The 23,230-nt window shown below is 41.6% G+C and overlaps 1 protein-coding gene and 1 pseudogene across 1 annotated transcript; one reads left to right on the top strand and one right to left on the bottom strand.

The window, feature by feature from the left end:
• Positions 1 to 1,042: 1,042 nt before the first annotated feature.
• Positions 1,043 to 22,564, bottom strand: SCD (stearoyl-CoA desaturase). The gene is made up of 6 exons (XM_087702110.1): positions 22,284 to 22,564; positions 18,660 to 18,933; positions 9,723 to 9,853; positions 8,104 to 8,309; positions 6,824 to 7,053; positions 1,043 to 2,924 (listed from the first exon to the last, which is right to left on the bottom strand). Exons 1-6 carry the CDS (start codon positions 22,308 to 22,310, stop codon positions 2,725 to 2,727), a joined length of 1,068 nt encoding a protein of 355 aa, XP_087558236.1. The 5' UTR covers positions 22,311 to 22,564; the 3' UTR covers positions 1,043 to 2,724.
• Positions 6,036 to 6,591, top strand: LOC106551033 (small ribosomal subunit protein uS2 pseudogene; annotated as a pseudogene).
• Positions 22,565 to 23,230: the final 666 nt, after the last annotated feature.

The raw sequence follows: 23,230 nt of genomic DNA, 5'->3' as shown, positions 1-23,230 counted from the left end.
CTTTTGGACTATGTTTAGTCATAACCTCTGCTGTTTGAAAGTAAAAAACATTCCGTTTGTTCTCTCTTTCTGCTTTTTCTGCTTTAATCTCAATCAATACATTTTTTGTCCTATGCAAAATTGAAATAGGATTTATTATTTATCTTCAATCTTGTATTAAAATGTTGCTGTAGAACTTGATCCCATGTTTTCTTCCTGACAAAGTGCACCAAAACACCAGGACAAAGTGGAACATCTCTTGTTCTTACAAATTTATATATTTCATCAGTATCCTCTTCTTCTCAATCCAAAAAAATTCCCAAGGCTTTGATAATCTTTTCTTCAGCTTCATCATCATCCTCTGGGATTGCTTTAAATCTCAGATAAAATTCCTTGTCTCTCAATTCCAATAGAGCTAGTTTATTTGTCTTTCCAAATATTTCTTCTGTAGTTTTTCATTTTGTTAATTTCTGTAATCACCTCTTTCATCTTTACAAGTCTTTCATCCATTTCCCCCCCCAAAAACCATAATAGAAGATTCTGGTGAGGATTTATAGTGAAGTAGATGTCCCTGAAGGACTGGGGATAGCAATGCAGCAAAAATCTGCAACCAGATCAATAGAGATCAGAAGACACAGTATTTCTGGATATTGTGAGATCCTGGGCTTGCACTCTTGACAGCTTCTCCTTTTGAGTAGACTACAGGAACTGAGGTTTTTGTGGTTGGATCATGAGGGATTTCAACCACAACCATAACTATAGTCAACTGTACAATATCTCGTTTCTTAACCACTTTGAGATATACGGTAATTAATTTAGAGCGAAAGAGAGATTTTCTAAGTAGCAGGATAAGATTCCACTTGGTGAGTTACAATTCTTTCCAGATTACAAAGGAATGAAGAAGATTTTTTTTTAAAGAACTTATTTTGGGGGTAAAAAGCTTAATAAGGAGTCAACGTAAGAAAGTTTAAAACAGATAAAAGGGACATTTATTTTGAAATATTTTTTTTTGTGAAAATGCTTTTGAACAAATTGGAATTAAATTAGACAAATGAACCAGACCTTCATGGGAATGTTTTTTTTTTATTATTAACGAGTGCAGACAATTGGCGGATTTTACAAAACAAAAGATAATGGTAATATGAGCCAGACTGTGATGTTGATTGTAACTATGATGATATTGATTGTGATGCTGACTGTAACTATGGAGTGCCATTAGAGATAAAAATATTAAAGGCACAGGAAGAGAAAAGAGAAAGAAAAGGGGAAGCTTGCCTTTTCTTTTCCCCTTGTTTAAGACACTTTCCTTTTTGGATTATAATATTATAATGACAACCAGAAAAGTGGTGAGAATGGAAGGGAGGGGAGGATTGCTAGAGCTACCTAGAGGGAAAAGAATTACAGCAGATTTGGTTCAGAAAATGGTCCAGGAATTGAGAAATAAATTAGCTGAATCACTTGATGCTAAACTGAATAAATCACTTGAGAACAGAAATGATCTACTACTACATATATCAGCAAGCATGCAACATACAAGTCATTCTTTTGCACATAAAAAAGCTTCAGCTACGAAAAAAACCCTTTAGTGCATACATTTTTTTTTAAATCTTTGAGCATGTTCTTAACCATGTTCTTAACTTCACTGCTATAGAGTGATCAGCATCCTTACATGACATTCCCATCTTGCCATCTCAGAATCCTGCAGACAAGTCTTCATAAGGACAAGCAGCAATGACAGGAGGACTGGAGGAAGGGAGCTCCAATTACCTAGCACCAACTAAAAATATCAACCACTTCTACGGGACAGATCTGTAAAATTACGTCTGTGTGTCCCGTGTAAAATGATCTTGTCTTCTGTCTTCCCATTCACTATACACATTTTCTCAATTTCTAATAGTTTTTTTTTTCAGAACTGCTACGTAGAAGTCCAACTTCTAATTTCCTACCAGAAAAAGAAGAGAGCTTCAACAGCACCAGAGGTAAGGAGAAGGGAAATGACTTATAAGCCAATCGTTGAGTTGTTAACTCATTCTAAGAAAGGAAGTTTCTACTTTGGTACCAGTCTGTCCTTTCAATCCTCCTAAAATCTTCTTCCAACCAAGAACACATGGATTGGGGTGTTTTATCAGCTGCTAAGGAGAGAGACAGAAAACAGAGAAGAGAGAAAGAAACTTTTGCAGAGGAGTGGAAAAGGACATGGAAAAGCAGCCTCCAAGGTCAGGGGTGGGTGGGGGAGGAAGGTTTTGCCATATGCCTTGAATATATTGTTTCAAAAGACAATACTGGAATGAGTTAGTCACCCATTTAAGCATCCTGAACACATTGCTTGGTAAGTTATGTGGCTGTGCAAAGCATTTGAAAAGGGGGGCTTTGTAAAACGAGTGAATTATTCACCCTCAAAGCATGAAGCAGCTGCAATATCCAGACAGCTTAGTTTGGCTGTTCTGAGGGGCAACCCTGACTGTTCACATCTAATGTATGCACAGAAAGCCCATCTCATTCGACTATCAGCCAAGCAAAGCAGCTGTGTATGCACACACCTGAGCAGAGAACCAGGAAAAAGCCTTCAAAACACCTGGCCTTTCAGAGGACACAGCTGCTTTAATGTTTCACTTGTGCCAATGCACTTTGCTAAGCCCCCTCCCCGGTTTCATGCTTTGCACAGTCCTAATAGCTAGTAAACAGATCAAATATATGACTAGGTTGTTGGAGAAAGGAGAAAAGAAAGATCAGGGAAACCAGTTTTCAGCCAGTCTTGTGGCTTCCATCACCAGTCCGAATTTTTCGAGCCAAGACGGTCCCTTTGGCTACTTTCTTGCAGTTACTGGCCAAGCCAAGGAAGCACATAAGATCAATGAAACCAGTAGTGAAATTCCACCGCCAGCCATATTCACTCGTTGAGTAATCGAAGGGGAAAGTATGATGATAATTATGGAAGCCTTCCCCTAAAGAGAGAGCAAAACAAGAAGAAAATTGTAAGAAACGAAGCCCATTTTCCCCTCCTTTCCCTAGGAGTAGCCTTTGGGAAGTAGCTAACTCTGCTCAGCGTTCCCATTCTTGTGACACAGGAAATTCATTTACCTGAAACTGGACAATATTACAGATTCCTGCATTGTAGTCCTTTATTTTATATTTACCCACAACATTTACTAGCCCCTCTTCATTATAAAATGCTGCTAAAACCAGGGGGGAGTAACATCATAAACCATTTAAAAGAGAAGAGAAACAAAAGATGATAACAACCACAGTACAAGGGGTGGGGTGCATAGCTAACATTCAGTGAACCTCCAAATCCCATCTCTGGCTGGCTCCGCCCACCCACACCCTCCTAGAAGTCTCCACGCAGCCCATTTTGGAAACAAGGTTAAGTGCAAGGTGTTCGTGGAGGCTCGGGGAGGGGGAAAAACGGGCATCCCGGAAGGCCTCCAGAGCCTGGGGGAGGAAGTTTTTGCCCTTCAGAGCTTGGGGGAGGTGAAAATCCCCCCCCCCCCGGTGGTGCAGGAGGCCGACTAGGAGGCCACAATGGCCACCCCTACCCAGCAACAGGCAGAGAACCCGTTGCTGAAAATTTTGAAGCCCACCCCTGCACAGTACCAACTCATCCAAAAATCCTGGTTGGGCAAGAAAGATGGTGGTTCATGTGAAAAGCTTACACCTCTGAGCAGAGAGAGAGTATTGCAATCAGGAAATATGTCCCTTGTTTTCCCCGGAAGGAAGCCAACCCAAGGCAGAACCACAAAGAGAGGGCAGTGTTGGGATGGGAACACAAAGTTTTTTTATTTCCTTATCACCATCTTAGGCTTTCCTGAGATTTGCAACAGTGGTTGCATCTATTGTTGCCTTCCTGCCACCATTAACTTTAACTGACTTTAATTAACTAAGCATCAGCACAGATTTAAACTCATCTTTAAGCTCATCTTTTTATCCATACCACTACAGCACTAACTGGGTTAAACATGATTCCTTTTCAGTGAGTTTTAAGTGGTGATCAGGATTTTAAAAAAATAAATAAAAAGGTCCGATTTTTTTAAAATTTAAATCAGATTTTTTTTATCATATGTATTTTAATCAAATGCTTTTGGAATAAAAATCTATCTAGAGGTAGTTTTCTATTTAAGATACATTGATAACCAGCCGTCCCATTAAAGTGAATGGGACTGTCAGTGTGTTAACAGCGGGTCAGAGGAGGAGCTGCCGTGGGACAGAGATGAGAGTTGCTCTTTAAAAATTATGATTTAAATCGAGTTGATTTAAATCAAGCCTTTTTGTTAGTGATTTAAATCAACGTGATTTAAATCAAATCCACCCTGGTGGTGATTTACTATTGGAATTATGATTAGAACATAGAATCTTAGGGCCGGAAGGGACCTCAGATGTTGCATAGTCCATCTCTGCTCAAGGCAGAAGACCTTATACGATTCTGCTCAAATGGTTGGTCTGGTCTATTCTTGAAAGCTCCAGTGATTCAGCAACCACAACTCCAGGAGGCAAGCTGGTTAATTGTTCTGTCGGAAAATTTCTCCTTATTTCTAGATTGGATCTCTCTTTAACAACCTCCCACCCATTACTTTTTGTCCTGCCCTCACCGAAAGCAAGATTTCCATTGCCAGATTTATATGTTCACAACAAAATGTTGATATGAAATCTATGTTTTACAACCAAATTCCCCCTATGGTTGCTGGGCCAGGATGACGCTGAGAAAAAAGGAGCTATGTTGTGGTGGCGCAGTGGTTGGAATGCGGTACTGCAGGCTACTTCTGCTGACTACCAGCAGTTTGATTCTCAATGGCTCAAGGTTGACTCAGCCTTCCATCCTTCATTTTGACTAGGCATTATTGTTTTTGCAATGAGAATGGAGGCTTTGTTTACTGTTCCAAGGGAACAATGAAACCTCCACTCCGAAGAGCCTGACATGATATGGAATGATAGTGGTCATGGAGATGGCCTCTCGATACGAGAAAAGGGATTGCCATTCCCACAGAACCAAAAAGAGAGACATTTCAGGAGTTAACACCAGTGAGAAACTAGCTACTCTATAGTCTCAGAGTCAGTGCTATTGAGTTAGGAGTCAACGGGTTTAGTTGGAGAAGATCTCTTGAAGAGCTGCAGTGGCACAGTAGTTAGAGTGCAGTACTGCAGGCTACTTCTGCTGACTGCCAACTGCCTGCAATTTGGCAGTTCGAATCCCACCAGGTTCAAGGTTGACTTCCATCCTTCCAAGGTGGGTAAAATGAGGACTCAGATCATTGGGGGCAATATGCTGAGGCTGTAAACCGCTTAGAGAAGGGCTGTAAAGCATTGTGAAGCAGTATGTAAGTCTAAGTGGTATTGCTATGTCTACCTTATTTGAAAAACATCTCACAACACCCAAGGATCGTTGTGACACTAAAGACTGCTTGAAGGCCAATTGAAGCACATCAGAAGGGAATTTTCGAAGGGGAGGAGAGGGAGGAGAAGAGCTCTTGTTGTGTTACCATCCCTGTTCTTCCCAACACTTGAGGGAAAAAAAATATCTGTCCAATATTGTATTTTGGGGCGGAGGGACAAAACAAGTATCTTAAAGCTAGATAAGCTTTTTGAGACTCTCCTTTTAGCTCTTAAAACAACCTCACCCTGAACTGGACCCATTTTTCTTGTTTCTTGCTGAAACAGACTTAAGCAGCTTAAGCCACTCATTTCACCACAAAAGCCAACCTGCCTATTGCACGGATATGAAGTCCCTCGGCCTAAGCGAAATGCTGAACAGGAAGGACTTGAAAAGGCTGTAAGCAGAACAAGCTCATCTTCTCCAATAATCTCCAATCCTTCCTACTAAAACAGGACTTGAACATTATATCATCCGCTGGCAGGATTCAGATCTGTATTTCCAATCGGGGGGGAGGGGGGATTGGATTGCATCCAAAATGGGCCGCATGGAGACTCTTGGGAGGGGCGGGAGGGCCTGCCAGTCCTTGCAACTACCAGTTCAGTGAACCAGATGTAAAATTAACATAATCTTTCTCTTGGTTCCTTTGGAAAAAGGCTCTGCAGGTGGTGGGGAAAGCCCTTGTCCCATAATGGAGGGTCTTTTAAAAACCTGCCACGGTGTTGAAGCATCTTATGTAAATATTCCCACCTTTGCTTTGTGCAATACAGATTCCCCCCTACGTTATGTGGATATTGCTATTCCCTGCAACAACAAGGGAACTCAGTTGGTCTGATGTGGTGGGTGTTGGCTCCAGAAGTCCTATGAATGCATGGCGCCATTTCCCGTGAGCATCCACGGGAAGTTATGCCTGATAGCTCTATTTCTACCGAGACCCTGGAGGGATTGAAAAAGAAGAGCAGGCTGCAGCTGAGAAAGCAGTTACTAAGGAGGAGTTCCAGGGTGGATGGACAGCACCTGCCCCTGAATTCACTGCACCCCCACAACCGGAGGTGTCTGATTGGTCTGAAGGGATACAAGTGCCTTCTGTCCCAATTCAGCCCAACCCCACTGAGGACTGGAGTTCACAGATTGCCACTGAAGACTGGTCTGCAGCTCCCACAGCTCAGGCTAGTGAGTGGGTTGGTACTGCCACAGAATGGCCCTGGTTAAGCAATAGCAATTCAAGAATGACAACTAAAGAATAAAATATCTTCCTTAGTAAAAAAAAAAAAAAAAAAAAACCTGCCATATATGAAGGGGGGATGAACTGTTCAAGCAAGCAGAGGAAGGAAAGATTAGATGTTTTCTATCACTTCTAGAATGGCTTTGAACTTCATTAGGAGCTCAAATGGAGAATGATGGAGAATGAATGAAAAGCAGAGCTGAAGCACACAATCTACCCGCAACTCATGGCGCCCGGCAGGTTTCTTTACATACCCAAAGCTCCAAAGACCACGAAGTGATTTTCCCTGGGGTTGATGTGACGATCGTATGGCCGATTGCCATACATGTGTGCCATGCTGTTCACCAACCAACTGGCATTGAGGGTTGACGTGTAGCGGAGAATAGTCAACAGGTAGCTGATGAGAAAGCTTTCTCCCCAAAAATACCAAGGAACAAAGGAAGGGAGCGCGAAGCACATTAGCACCACTGAGGTCTTGTAATATCTGAGAAGGAAAAATAATGCATTAATATACCAAGCTATGAAGCAGCATGGAAATCACAGCAGTCACTCTTGATTTCTACATTTTCAGTTAAGAAATTACTTGTGATACTGCTCTGGATGGCAAAAAAAACAGCATCTAGTACTAGAGATGGCGAACCTTTTTGGCACCAAGTGCCCAAACCAGAACGTGTGTGCATGTGCCCGCATCAGAGCACCAGAAACTTGAAGACCAGTTGGCTAGCGCACATGGCCATTTTGGGGGCCATTTTCGGGCCATTTTTAGGCTAGTTTTGGGTCCGTTTTCTAGCAAAAACCGGCCTGAAAACAGCCCTAAAAACAGCCCGGTTTATTGGCCATTCTTTGGGCCATGTCCAGGGCGTTTTCCAGCACTCCAGCACCTGCGAAGACCAGTTGAAAACCATGCGCCAGAAATCAGAAGAGCAGCTGGCAACTGCTTGCGTGCCCACAGAGAGGGCTATGCGTGCGCCATTACGGATCTAGTAGCACCTTTTCCATTTGACAAATTTTATTAAAAGGCATGAACTTTCATGCTGTCAGGTCTCTTTTTTTGTTTTTGTACCGTGCAGTAACACAGCTTTCCTCTTTGAGACTGTTGAGTTTCATTCAAAAGCAGTCAACGTTCAAGTTTAAAATTGTGACTGTAAAAAAAATCTGAAACGCTGCCTTTTGATTCACGGAATTGAACGCTGTCGTGATCATTGTTGAACATTCTGGAAATTATAGGTTCGATTTTGGTTGATCACTTTCTAAACTGATAAACGATCTTGATGTATTTACTGATATACTGTAGGAAATGGATCATAATATGCAGCAAATAAAAAGAATAATTCGACAGCAGAATTATAATGGCCAAGGCATTTTAGTCTCTAGCCAAGCAATAAAGATTTGTGCTCAATTACCAATTCAACAGCAGACAGAAATTGCAGCAGATGAATGAAAAAGAATTCAGCTGACATTATAATTCAGTCCCTGCAAAGCGCTTTTCCCACATCCTTTTCGTTTCCTCTGCCTGCAATAACCCCTTGCTCACCTCCTCTGGAACATCACAATCTTGTCAGCTTTCAGGTCAGACAAGTCCAGCTTCTTTCCTTTTTCGATGACATCTGGGTGTTTGCGGACCAACAACCAGCCAATATGAGCAAAGAAAAAGCCCCTTTTTGCATTGTGGGGATCTGCATCCGTCTCAGAGAATTTGTGGTGCACACGGTGGTCTCTGGACCACTCATAAATATCATTCTAGACAAAGCAGGAGAATAATTTGAACAAGGTTTAAAAGTGGAAAGTTCTCAAGATTTACTCCCTGCCTATCCCTAAAGAATAGGGAAGAGGGAAAATATTAATAATATGATTATTAATTAAAATAATACTATTTATATACCATATTTTTTGGAGTATAAGTCGCACCAAGATTTTGAAGAGGAAATTTTTTTTAAAAAGTTTTTGCACTCTGCAGACCTCCCAAAAATAGCCCACTTTTCGCGAAAACGGGCCATCTTTTCTTCTCCCAAAAAGGGCATGCGTAGCCTTTAGGAGGCTTGTAGAGTGCTCTTGGGGAGTGGCAAAAACAAACAAAAAACAGCCTGTTTTTCACTCATTTCTGCTTTCCCCATCCCCCAGGAGCTCTCTGCAACGCTCCTAAAGGCTATGCACGGCCATTTTGGTGAAGGTGGCGCGGTTTCGGGAGGCAAAAAATGCTGTATTCAGTGTATAAGACGCACCCAGATTTTCAGCCTCTTTTTTGAGGGAAAAGGGTGCGTCTTATACTCCAAAAATATTGTACTATATTTTATACTAATATATATTAGTATATTATAAAATACTAATATTAATTTAAAATATTAATATTTTTATTAATTCTTTACTCTAGGGCAGGGTTGTCAAACTCATCAGGCTGCCTCAAGGTTGTCTTTGACTTTTGGAGGGTCAGGGTAGGCGTGGCTAGCTCCATGTCACTCGTGTCAGGGGTGCCTGTGGTGGCCTGAGCACTTTGCCAGTGAAAATAAGCTCCCGAGCTCCATTTTCGGCTGCGATGGCCTCTTGCAACTTTCTGCCAGCGAAAATGGAGCTTACGAGGGCTGCCTGCAGCCAACGCAAGCTCCATTTTCACTGTCATGAGCCACCGCAGGCCAGTCCTTTGCTGTTTCCATGGCGGCCCCGCGGGCCAGATCGAAGCACTCCATGGACGCTTTGACTTTAACACCCCTGCACTAGGGTAAGCAGAAAGTATCTCGTTTTAATTTTTAACTTTTTATTCTATTTTAATTGTTTTTGAACTTTTGTTGTATTGGAAGCTGCCCAAAGCCGCTATATAGTGAGATGGGCGACATAGAAATCAATAAGTAATAATTTCCATTTGATCAAGTCGCAGGATGATGTTGGCTACCTGATAGTTGGTGACATTTGAGGCAGCAGTGGCTGGTAGTCTTCGACAGCCATGTTCACACATTCAGTCAAAATGTTTTGAAGATTGACATGAATTTTAATGGAATGTAAATGCTAGTTTATAGCTAGCTCTAAGCCTAAATTAATGAAAAACTGAGTGAGCAAAACGCAAACTGGAAACTTGTTTATAACAATACAGGAGGAAGTTTTCATATTCTGCATGAGATGACAAGTTCTACAATGGAATTCCAGAGTCATGCTTCTTACCTGAAAAGCCATGGAGTTGATTATGGCCAAGAATATTCGAAGAGGTACAGTGGCTTTGTAAGACCGGTGACTCCAAAGTCGATGTGCTCCAGCTGTAACTCCAAGACCACCCAAAATGAAGCACAGAAGAGCTGTAGAAGATAAAGGGGAGGGGGGAAACTGTCAAAAGGATATAACCCAGTGGTGCAATTCAGCCGGTTCTATCTGGTTCGGCCGAACCAATAGTGGTGGCGGCGGGAGACTCCGCCCACCCACCTGGACGTCATCACATCCTGTATTTTATGCCCAGCGCATGCGCGGAAGGTCCTGCATATGCGTGGAGGTGGCGCGTGCAAGTGAAGCAAGCTCATATTTGCGAACCGGTAGCGAAGGTAAATTGATTTCACCCCTGATATATCTGATAGTAAAACTCAGGTATAGCTTTCATCACTCCAAAGAGACCCAATTTAAAAAACCTTGATTTAAAAAAGATATACTTCAGATGGAAGAAAGATTTCTGTTCAGCTAACTAACAATGCAACTTGGAAACTATCCCCTCTAGTGCACAGTTGTCTACGTTCTTTTTAGAGTCACTATCATTACAAAATCATACAAGATTTTTATATTTCCTATTCCTTGTGTAGGAATTCGATGTCTTCTATCACAGATGCTCAGAAATAAGTCCATTATCTATGGAACTCTAAGAGTCTGAACTGTATGGCTATCATGAGCTACATGACAGAGTGTTGCTTTGATATCACAAATGATTAATTATCCCACTCCAAACCACTTTTCATTATATTATCATGCTAATTCATGCAAAGTAAGTACTCATGCCAAAGACAAAATTACAAAACTTCATGCCTAGTAATTCCTTAAGAGGGTTCAGATTTTATTCTTGCATAAATCAAGGCTTTTGGAGTTTTGTTTGTTTGTTTGTGACTCACAAGGCAATCTATCTACTCAACTCAGCAGAAAGAGAGTTAGAAACATCTGTATCCTGACAATTTTAACTGCATCTCTTTACTCACTAGGCTTGGGCTGAAAACATTTGGAGTAAACCAGCAAAGGCTAAGATGCCTTTCTTTCAAATGAATACTGCAAACTTAAATTGATGCCACCTTATCTCAACTACCTTGAGGGAGCTGAGGGACTGGGACAAAGTCTTCTTTCACACATCACAGATCTCCTCTACTCATAATCACTTGGAAAGAGGGGAGCACCATTCAAGGCTTGTGTAAGGGGTCTTTGAACATTCTGAAGAAACTGAGTGGTTATCTTTCTTTTTGTGTGTGTGTGTGTGTGTTCCAGAATAACTCTGGAATGTCTCCAGCAATTTCAACCAAACTTGGTACACACGAATGACTTACTCTCTGGAAAAAATACTGTGGGGGTAAGACACCCCTAATACCCCTTAGGGTGTGTGTTCTGCTAAGATACATCCTGTTGTGCCTTAAATGGCTTCTACTGTACTGCCACAGTGGAGTTGCCATGGTAATGTCTCCACAGTACTCCACAAGGGGCTCCATCTGGTAAGGGGGAAAATCAAACATTAGAAATTACGTTTGGTTCGGACATTTTCCTCCTATAAATAAATACCCAGGCAATGCAGGGTTATCGGCTAGTGATTCATAAATAGGAAACACTGGGAATAGAATTCTAGATAATCCCCATCTTGCTACCCAAACAAGGGGCAGATGTCAATCAAGAAAGCCTTCATTTGACATTACTACTTTGGGGAACCATTGAGCAAATGGACATGCCAAGTCTGAGCACTGGATTTCAGCTGCAACTATTTTTTATGAGCCTGAACCTTACATTAACGCCACTGGTTTGAAAATAAGCAAAAAGAATTTGCAAAGAAAAAAAAGAAAATCAGGCAATATTATAATCGGCAACAACTCCTGTGTTCCTTTCCCGCACAACGTCCCAAGGTTACAAATTTTTCCAGGCTCACGGGATTCATTCAGTAAATATTGAAACATGCAAATTAATGTATAAAGAAATGCTTAATTAGCTATCTTTCTAATTACATCTGAATGCTGAATTAAATAACGTTGGATTTTAAAAGCAAAAAATTCCAAAACTTCCTGTTGCCAAACAACAAACTGAAAACCTCTATTATTGGTAAGTTTTTGCAACACTTCATTCCAACCTATCCCACAAAAAACAGTTGTGTAGAACAAATAAATCTGGAAAAGAAGGAATCATCAGCAGTTCTCAGAATAAAAAAGGTGAAGGTTCCCCTCGCACATATGTGCTAATCGTTCCTGACTCTAGGGGGCGGTGCTCATGTTCGTTTTAAAGCCGAAGAGCCAGCGCTGTCTGAAGACATCTCCATGGTCATGTGGCTGGCATGACTAAACATCGAAGGTGTACAAAACCCTGTTACCTTCCTACCAAAGGTGGTTCCTATTTTTCTACTTGCATTTTACATGCTTTCAAGCTGCTAGGTTAGCAGAAGTTACGGGAGCTCACTCCATTACGCAGCAGTAGGGATTTAAACTGCCAACCTTTCTGATCGACAAGCTCAGTGTCTTAGCCACTGAGCCATATCCATACAAATAAAACAAACTGGTTTAACAAGACGCAGTTCAATTGTGAGACAATTGAAAACCATGCACTTAAGCTTGAAAAACCAAATGCATTGGTATAGAATAGGTGGTACCAGGCTCAATAGTAGTAACTGTGAGAAAGATCTAAATGTCCTACTGGCATTAACAGAAGGATAGCATCAAGATCGTGAGAAATGATGGTATCATTTTCTACCGCACTAGTGAGGCCACACTTGAAATACTGCATCCAGTTCTAGTCACCATGACACAAAAAGATGTTGAAATCCTAGAAAGTGTACAGAGAAGAACAACCAAGTCAATTAAGGATCTGGAGGCTAAATCATGGTTTGAACAGTTGAGGCAGGTAAGAATATCTAGTCTATTAAAGAGAAAGATTAGGGAGGATGATAACTGTCTTCCAGTACTTGATGGGCTGTCACAGAGAAGGGATTGACTTATACTCTGAAACAGCAAAAGGCAGGACAAAAAGTAATGGGTGGAAACTTGAAGAGAGATCCAACTTAGAAGACATTTTCTGATTTTGAGAACAATGAATCAATGGGACAGTTTGGCTCTTAGAGTTATGGGTAGTCCATCACTGGAAGTTTTCAAAAATAAACTGGACAACCATTTGACCAGGATGATTTAAGGTCTCCTGCCTTGAGCAGGGGGTTGGGCTAGAAGATCTCCAAGGCTCTTCCAACCTTATGATTTTCTGTTCTCATTCTGCAAGTCCTAGGAAGGAAAAATCCTAAAGCTAGTGATTTATAAACTTTGTTTCGTCCAGTTCATTCAACAGGCAGCACAAAGCACATTGCCTGTTTTATTTATAAGAAAAGGCATATTCCTTTTTTGGTCAGGAAAACAGACATTCAAAATGATTTACAGTATCTTAAATGATAAAAAAAATGATAACCAAAGTATTAAAATAAAAACATAAGAAAAAGCAATCTAAAGAAAATAAACCATGAACAAGTGTCAAAATAAAACATTTTTAATTTCATTTACTTTATTAGGCCTTGACTGACACAGAACAAAACCAATAATATATAACGTGAATAATTAAAAACTAAAGAACAAGAAAAAGAACAAAACCAAGATGGTGATATGGTCAACTATCTATGGCTGTTTAAAAGCCTTCATTGTGGGCTAGGGAAGCAGATGGTTTTACATATCATATGGTGGGTTATTATTTAAAAATTCACATAACATTATAAATTTTAGAATATTTGTCAAGTCATAGTGCTGAAATCCCTGTAACAAAGGGGCCATTTATGCCTCTGTGGCTTAGAGAAAGTGTAGAAATTTAGGCTATCTTCAAGCCCCAGTTGGCTCTTTAAGATCATTGTCAAGAAAATCCTTAATAAGTAGATGAGAGCTACTCAAAAGCAAAATAGTTAGGTGGCCAGATTTCCCATTTCAAAAAAAAAGATTCCCTGAATATATTAATTATTTTACTATTCTCAAATACAGAGGCGGACTGCATATGGATGTGAGTAATATGGAGCCACACCAGAAATTGATGATAGTCATATCTGGTTGCTTTTCAAAACTCTTCCAGAAAAACACATTACACTTGCCATTATTTCCAGTAATGATTACATAGGATATTCCCACAGCTAGTTTCCTAGAGTGTTCTCAGATTCATTCCTGATAAATTGAAATTATACCACTGGGATATCTTTTTATCTTCTCAGAAGAAACATTTAATAAGACAACTGGGATTATCTTTTATCTTCCCAGAAGAAACATTTAATGACAATCTACATAATATGGCACTCTGAACATGAAGCAGATGTCACTCTCACAACTTTTAGGGAAATGACTTGGAAGTGGCATCAAGTTCATTTCAATAGACGTTTGTAAGAACTCAACTTCTGCTTTCATTAGAGAGAGAAAAAACAATGCTACAAAAATAGGAAATAAAAAGAGGAACATTTGGTTGGGCTATTATCCCCAAATCTTGCCTAGATCTTAGAAGTCAACTTTTCAGTAGAAAATTGTTGCCTCCATTCTCAGCATATTGGCCATAATTCCCTCCCAGCAATCTGTACTGGATTTTCAAATATTCTTCAGATCTTGTGGTATGTTTTCATATAGTCAAACTCTTTGTACTTCGCATCAAGTATAGTGTGGTGAAATGGTCAGCTATTGCAGTAGTAGAAGAAGAGATAATGGATGCTCAATTGTGAGTACTAGCTCCAGTGACTATTCATCTTTTATTATAAAGGGCAGCCCTTTATTTCAAAAAACTGTCTTTTATATTTTGCTCTTGAATTGTAGGAATGGTTATAAACACACTTTTTTTATCCTTATAAACCTCTTTCAGATTTGCCCCTTTGTCAGGTTTGTCCTTTTATTTTTTTACCATGAAATATGGTAATTGCAGTATTAAACCCAGATAAAGTCATCGGAAAGAATGGAGTAGAGGATAAGGCATAGTATTTTAGGGATGACTGGGGGAGAAAGCACAGATATTTTGCCAATGTATATGTTCTGACCGAGGCTTCCCGAGGGCATGAAGCAAACTCCTTGTCCGGGCAAAAAATTTATTAATTGACTGTGAATTCTGCTCATTCACATCCAGCAAAGCCTTTCAAGGGAGGATTTACAGTCACAGACCTTATCTGGCTTGGAGAGCTGCTAGGCCGATATCTGCAAACCTTGGCAAGGAGTCTCGGAGAGTCACGAACCAATGAAGAGAACAAATTGTCTCCTGCAAACTCCACTCCCCTTTCGCTCCTCTTTTATTTCCTCTGGGAGGGGCCATTCATTGTCCACCTGTAGCCTTACTCCCAAGTCGACCCTTGTTCTTTAGCTATTCCCTTTGTCTGGCAACTCTGTGCATGCGCACACTGGGAACAGGATCCAGCTGTTGGTCTGTCTCACTGATGTCTGCCTCTGAAAGCAGCTGATGACTGGCATACGGTTCTGGCCCCCTCTCTGCCTCGAACACAGAACCCTCATCATAGCCTTCCCCAGACTCCAGAACTGGTTCATGTTCCTCCCCAACCTCCTCACTGTCTGAATCTGCTACCAGCTCCACTGGCATGCCACAACAGTATATAAGTCTCAGGAGAAGTCTATAGATGGTATGTTTGCACAGGGCACAGGCAACAAGTGAAAGACTCCGTTTGGAAGAAGAGTTGAGGTCTAAAAACTAAAACAAAGATACGCAGGTAGAACTTTTGCTGAAGATCTCCCTCTTCCTCCAGCCAGCAAGGGCCGTTCCCTCCAATCCATCCTTTCTCCTCTCAATGGGTCTGCCTTCCTATTCCATACAGACATTAAAAACACAGCATGCTTTGTCCCCTCTCTGTCCTTGCCATGCCTGCCAATCTCTGCATTCCATTCCTGCTCTGCTGTTGCCTTCTTTCTCTGCCAGGTGATTTGTCTAATTTGCCATTCTTCCCCCTTCTCCCCTATTCCTTGTCAGGTAAAGGTAAAGGTTCCCCTCACAAATATGTGCTAGTCATTCCCGACTCTAAGGGGCGGTGCTCATCTCCGTTTCAAAGCCAAAGAGCCATCTCTGTCCGAAGACATCTCCATGGTCATGTGGCCAGCAAGACTAAACACCGAAGGCCCACGGAATACTGTTACCTTCCCCCAAAGGTGGTCCCTATTTTTTTACTTGCATTGTTTACGTGTTTTCGAACTGCTAGGTTGGCAGAAGCTGGGACAAGTAATGGGAGCTCACTCTGTTATGCGATGGTAGGGATTCGAACCACTGACCTGTGTGACATTTCTGATCGACAAGCTCAGTGTCTTAGCCACTGAGCCACCACATTTCTTGTCAAGCCACCCCTAAAGCCACCTTCCTCTTTCAGCTCCTCCTAAATTCCTTCCACTTCTCTTGTTCAATTTCTTCAATGTAGTTTTTCTTCTCTTAATCTTTACTTTTGCCAAGTAATGGAAAATGCCAGCTTTGGCCACTTTTTTTCTTTTGACTTCTCAGGGATGATTCTTGATCCATGTGCCTCTCAGAAGCAAATCAAGAATAAGATTGCCAAGCTGCTGGCCATCTTGATTGCCTTTGATCAGAAATGTTCAGGTTTCAAACATTCAAAGCACAGGGTCATTTTCCATGGTTATAACTATGGGTCTCTGCTGGCTTTTTTTAATGCGTGTCAAAAAAAGCTCAGATTTAGAGCAGCCAAAGGGGGAAAAAAAAGAATGAGCCTTAATTGAACGCTCAATTGTTCTTGCCAGTAATAAAAAAATTATAAAGGTGAAAACAGATAGGCTGAGATGTGGCTTTCTACCTAGCCCTGTATTTAGAATGCTACATGGAGTCAAAGAAGGTTGTAATTAAGATATTCTATGCCATTATGACTGTTTTAATTTCTACTTCTCAAGTAAATCCATTTCTCAGTTTGAACTGGCTTTTGTGCAATTGTTCAAACACTTAACTCGATGGAATTTCCTTAGCTGGTTCATGTGCCATTCACTCCTATCTGATGCACCCCCGTCACTCTCCCTGTACTTTGATCTTCAGGGGACAAAATGAAAAAGTGGGGGGGAGGACTCAAAAAGCCCTTGAAGTTTTTCTTCAACTGCATTTCAAGTGGGTTTTACCTCTTCCATCTGGACTGGCTTTCATCAGGAGTCCCTTATACCCCACCCCACCCCACTTCTGCTTTTAGACAAAGAGCCAACACATTCCCTCTTAGCTACCCTTTTTAAAATTCAAATAAATTAACTAGTTACATTTACTGTTTGTCTATTGATTATATGAAAAATTAAACTGCTAGATACAAAATGAAAAATGCATATATGATAACCATCTTCCTATGTAGTTATGTATTTATTTATACAAATATTTGCAGGCCACCTACATGCCAGACTCTGGGGAGACTGCACATCTTACCAGTGAGAAATACTATGCTTGCATTTTTAGACAACCTCCACACAACATCATATCATTTAAAAACTGCCCTCTGAAAACATGGAGTAGAAAGCTCTGAGTCAGGGGTGGGTTTCTGCCAGCATTACTACCGACTCGGCCGGCGCCCAAAATTTTTTGCTCTGTGTGCATGCGCATTTGCTCCTAAAAAGATCTGTGCATGCGTATAACATAAAAAAGGGATTAAAATTACTTTTTTTTTCAATGAAGATTGTTCTGCACATGTGCAGAACAGAAAATCAAGATGGTGGCCCCGAGGATGGAACCGGTTCGGGCTCGTGTCCGGCCAAGTTATTACCTACTCGGCCGAACCGGTAGGAACCCACCTCTGCTCTGAGTGGAGAGGAACAACATCATGGAAAAGCAAAGTCTTTTCTGTCTTCTTACACTTTTGCTCAACCAACACAAGTTTATAAAACCTGGACGAAGCACTTCTCCACTGAGACATTTTAGGGAGCAGGTCTTCAAAAATGATTGTTTAAAAGGCAAATCACAAACATATACGCCTCTATTTCAGTCTCCGACCACCATCTGAAGAACTTAGGAATGGTTTATGAGCTGGGAACCAGTATTTCGTGAATCATTTAACTACCTTCACTATCCTAGGGAGGATGGCTGGATACTTCCCAGAATTATCCCTGAGTATTCTATTCTGATGTGCCTGATTTCTCACAGTGAATCCTGAAGGAAATATGAATCAAATCATTGGAATGTCTGCTTGGTTGTTGACTATGGTTATGACCCTCCACATGTTGATAACATTATATCCAAGAAGTATGGAAAAAAGTAGTCTGTCAGGGGTGGTATTTACTTACTTTCCCTACCAGTTCGTAAATGTGAGCGTGCACTCGCTCGATTCGCTCGCACGAGCCCTGTCCGCGCATATGTGGTCAGGCCTGCAACCATCTTTTCAATACTTTGCCTTTGGACTCTGATTTACTTTTGGATGCTATCTGGAACGCTGACATACACTTGGCCTTCCGCGTATGTGCTTTGGCTTGAAAATGTGCCTAAATAGGACAGCATAGAGCTGGGGGGCAGGCCCACCTGCGATTTTCACTACCAAACTGGCTGAATACCACCTCTATGGTCTATGCTATGGTCCATTCAAGGTCCCATTCTTTACATAGTAGGCCTGGTTTTCTTGTACATATCAAAATCCAATGCCCTTCTAAAGCACTGAATACTTCTTACAAAGTTGGATATGTTTTTGAACTCAAGAGCATTCATATGGCTACCTAGAACAGCCTGTTTCTAAAGTCCACCTTCCTTCTGGATATTGGGGAGATGTTCAGAGGTCAGAAGAGAGGAAAGTAACTAACTGAAAACAGCAGAACTATGTACCAAGGACAACAAGTTGACCCAGATAACCATTTTTAGGCAACTATTTGTCCAAACTCCTAACTTGGGCTGGGGTGGTGGACTAGAAGACTTCCAAGGTTCCTTAGATCCTATGATTTTATGACTCTTCCAAGGTAAATGAGGGTAGTTTTAGCTTACCCCATGCCAAAGTGAGTAGCTTTGCAGAAGGTATGAACCAGATGGCATACAGAGCAGTTAGATGGAGAAGCAACATGAGAATAATATTCCTCCAGACGTATCTTTTTGCAGGCTTAGGACCCTCTTTCTCACGATAAGTCTCATCAAAAATGTCATCTGACATCTCTCTTTCTGACCCCATCTGCTCATAAGTGGGGTGGACTTTTTCCGAATGAGTTACGCCATTCTGGGTAATGTGAGTAAAGGCAGGCATGGTAGAAAAGTCTGGAGTAATCTGGCAAATAAAGAAAACAAACAAAAGTTACATACAAAGTCCTTCGTTGACCAAACCCCAACAACACCTTCCTTTTTTCTAGGTTCTTGATTTAAACTCTTAAAAGTTGGCACTTGTTTACAAAGCAATGAAATACTTCCAGCTTCTATGGCATGACAAGGATGGGCAATGTCTGATCTGTTAAATACTTAACTAAAGGCCATTGTTTGCATTATAACTTACATAGCTTGCTAGATACCCAATGTTCCACAGGATTTCTGCAAGCAGAAATCCCCTTGTTCCTCACGTAAGTATTGAAATATTGTCAAGAGCAGAATCAGTAACAGATTTCCCTTGTCGTTCCATGCATTTCACTAATTTGGTGCATATATATAGTCATTAGACAGTGAGATGGGTGGCATATAAATTTACATAATTAATTAATTATATACACTAGAAGGTAGAATGCAAGTCCAGTTGCATTTTCGAAAAAGCACCTTTCAGACTACCATGATCTGGATGATTGAGAATTTCCATAAACATCAAGTCAAAAAAAGCACTGACAGACTCCACAAATGTGCCTATGAAGTCAGTAGGTGTTGATTATTATTTTTATTCTTATACCTCACTCCAAAGCACTGAGAAGACTGTTGTTGTTTTTACTTAATTAATTAACATGCTTGTAAACAGTTGAGCCTAGAAGAATGCTGCCATAAGCCGTTTACAGTCATTGAGAAATGGCTATGGAAACAGCTATGGAAACTGAATGAATGAATATGAAAAAGAATGTCTCTCCTCACATTATTGTTAGATACTGAGATGAGATGCAAAAATTACTATGGGTCCTATCAAGCAGAAAAGGGATGTTTAGATTGCACCAAGCTGGCTGGGAAGATGAAAACAAGCATTAATCTCTCACCTTTAAGTTATAATTATAGTGAAAACTATTTCCATTCAAAGCAAGAATCGGAATTCTTTGCAAGTGGAAAACTAGAAAGGTTTGTATTTAGGCTGAGTTTGTTTTAACAACACTGGAGAAAATGTAAGATATAAAGGGAAATTAAATTTGAATCAATCAGGACTACAAGTGCTTTTCAAACTTGGCAACTTTAAGATGTAGGGACTTCAACTCCCAGAATTCCTCAACCAGCAGGCTGGGAGTTGAGTCCACACATCTTAAAATTGCCAGTCTGAAAGAGTACTCTACACATTTATCTGGAGCAGGGCTCTCCAAATTTGGCAACTGTAAGACTTGTGGACTACAATTCCCAGAATTCTCCAGTCAGCACAACCAGCTGAGGAATTCTGGGAATTGAAGTCCACAAGCCTTAAAGTTGCCAAGTTTGGAGACCCTAGATCTGGAAGGAAGCCCCATGGAATTCAATAGGTCTTACTTTGGGGGGGGGATAGATAAGAGAGGGGGAAAGGGGGGGAGAGAAAGAGAGATTATTGTACTGTAATTGAATCTTTAGAGAAAATATTGATTTAGTCATTTAATCATATCAAAAATATAAAACTAATACACTATATTATGCCCAGTGCTTTTAGAAACCGAGTTCATTTTTAGGAGATAGCAAAGGGCTGTTATTCAGAAAAGATGAGTAATGCTTTGTAACTACAGGGTACAGTAGTTCAAAAATTTAGACTGGTTCCTTTTTTGCCCCCAGGCCTCCTTCAGCTCAGGAAAGCTGGTGCCAGTGCTGGGCATGGCCCAACTGAAGCAACAAAACAGTCTCCAGCCCTAGCAGGTGAATTGGCTGCTTTCCCTTCTCAGGAAATGTAGCAGAGCTAGGCCAAAGCCACAGAAAAAAAGGTTAGTTGGCTGTTTTCAGTGCAGGGTAGATAGTTGCTGGTTGGCACCGTTGCCAAAATTGGCACCACTTTACTCTTGCCTGCTTCTCTTTGGCATAGGAATGACATTAAGGAAGAACGTAGCTTCTCAAGCTCGCCTTAGATCAATAGTTCCCAACTTGGGCCCCACGCCCAACAGGTGGGCAATTTGATTTTTTACAGGGCAATTTGAACCTTGTTTAAACCAAGTTAATGGCCTTTTAGGCTTCCTCCGCATGAGTAGAGTTCACTTTTTGAGTAAAGTAAGAATTATATGTGGGGGGGAGGAGGCATCATGATTTTAGAGATGCTTAGGTGGGCCATGGCCAAAAAAAGGTTGGGAACCACTGTCTTAGATTTAAATGATCAGAGGTCTTATTTTAATTATAGGACTCTAGTCTAATTTAATAGTTTTTTTAAAAAAAATCTTAGCCCTAAAAGCCATAGCACAATTGAAGTCTTCTTGCTAATGTTGCAAGATGTGGAATTTTCTTTGCCATTCTCATGCTAGTGTGGGGCTGGCTCCCTCATAGTGCTTCCCAGCTGTGCCATTTCAGAAATGCAGACATTCAAGGTTGCTGCTCCCTCTTTTTCTTTTTCCCTGAGATATATATATATATATATATATTAAATATATATATATATTCCCTGATATATATATATAGATAGATAGATAGATAGATAGATAGATAGATAGATAGATAGATAGATAGATAGATAGATAGATAGATAGATAGATAGATAGATAGATAGATAGATAGATAGATAGATAGATATATATATATATATATATATATATATATATATATATATATATATATATATATATATATATATATATATATATATATATATATATATTTTGCAAGCTGTTCAGGGCATACGTGAGGGAAAAACAGGGAGAGTAACCGGTTGCCCAAACCCTACAGTGTGACGCAGAGAGAGCATCAGTCACAGGGCAGCCCTCCCTCCAAGGTGGCTCATAGCAGCCACCTCCCCACCCCCTTGCAGCTTCCACCCCCCCCCCAAAAGCAAATCACTGGCTGGCCTAACCCCTCCCCCACTCCAAAAACCTTCCAACCAGCCAGTCATCATAATAATACTTGGTTGATACCTATGCCGGCAGCAACCCACAACCACCATTAGCACTAGTAAATGGTATCTGTGACACATTATTAAATGTTCAATTGACTGAGTTTCATGTTTAATGAATAAAACGGATAATAATAATGCTGCATAATAAGGGGCGTGCATAAGCGCACCAACGTGCCTACCGTCCCTGTCCTACCCTCCCCACTGATTCGCAATCCCTTTCCCGTATTCATCATCCTGTCTCTACTTACACCTGTTCTCTTGACAAAATAAATTAAATTAAATTAAAATGAAATAGCGTCAGATCGGCCCCGGAGGAGGAGAGGGGACGCGTTCTGTTTCTGGAAGGCTCCAGGACTGCAACGAGGATATCCTGCTGCGTAGCTCGCTCCTCTCCGCCGGGGACGGGCGGCGGAGAGAGAGAAGTGGGGGCTCCCTCGCCGGCTTACCTCCTCTTGCAAAAACTGCGAAGGCATCGAAAGGTTCCCCCCTCGGTCGGCAACGGCTGGAGCTCGTTCGGCCGGAACAGCAGCGAGAGAGAGACGCGGCTTTTTTTTTTTTTCCACCCCTTTTTTTTTCTCTCCGGCTTCCTCCCCGCAGCTTCTTGAGGGATGCTTGGTGTTGCAGCCTGCGCTTCGCAGCCTCTTCTCCAAGGAATTTAAACGGCCGGCCCCACGACCTGCAATAACCCGCTGGCTTGGCTGCCTATCCCGCGCGACCTTGGAAAGCAAACAGCAAGCAGGGGGCGGCCGGAGTGAAAGCCGCGCGTGCCGGGCGAGGGGGGTTTGCCGGTGACGCCGCAGCGGGGGCGGAGGAGGGAGGCGGAGGCCGTCGATTGGCTGCCGGGGCTTTGGTGCCACCGGTGCCGCCTCGGCATTGGCTCTCTTGCAATCTGCTGTTGGACGGCGGTGCGGGGCCTCGGCTCTTTCTCCGCGCTTCTCCCCTTTGCTAGCTCAGCCACGCCAGCCACGCCCCTCTCTCTCTCTCTCTCTCTCTCTCTCTCTCTCTCTCTCTCTCTCTCTCTCCCCCGCGGCCGGGCTTGGGACGGGGCGGCGCGGGGATGCTGCTGGGTGGAAGGCGCTGGAAGACTCCGCTCGGCCACCGGAGCCCCTGCCCTGCTGCCTCCCCCGGGGGCATTTAGAACAAAACAGAACAGAACAACAGAGTTGGAAGGGACCTTGGAGGTCTTCTAGTCCAACACCCTGCTTAGGCAAGAAACCCTACACCACTTCAGACAAATGGATATCCAATATCAATAGAATAGAACAGAACAAAACAGAACAACAGTTGGAAGGGACCTTGGAGGTTTAGTCCAACCTTCTGCTTAGGCAGGAAACCCTATACCACTTCAGACATATGATTATCCAACATCAATAGAATAGAATAGAATAGAATA

Source organism: Thamnophis sirtalis, unplaced genomic scaffold (assembly GCF_051295495.1).
Source record: "Thamnophis sirtalis isolate CommonGarterSnake01/CBP01778 unplaced genomic scaffold, rThaSir2_p1.2 scaffold_15, whole genome shotgun sequence".
NCBI classification, from domain to species: domain Eukaryota; kingdom Metazoa; phylum Chordata; class Lepidosauria; order Squamata; family Natricidae; genus Thamnophis; species Thamnophis sirtalis.
The sequence above is the reverse complement of the archived record's forward strand: the minus strand, read 5'-3'. Positions and strand labels throughout refer to the sequence as shown.

Excerpts from the sequence above, each read along its gene's own strand:
- SCD (XM_087702110.1), bottom strand. The coding sequence starts at position 22,310 with ATGCCTTCGCAGTTTTTGCAAGAGGAG. Across the intron at positions 8,310-9,722 it reads TCAACTCCATGGCTTTTCAG|AATGATATTTATGAGTGGTC; the intron begins GTAAGAAGCATG and ends TGCTTTGTCTAG. Across the intron at positions 7,054-8,103 it reads ATTGTGATGTTCCAGAGGAG|ATATTACAAGACCTCAGTGG; the intron begins GTGAGCAAGGGG and ends TTTCCTTCTCAG.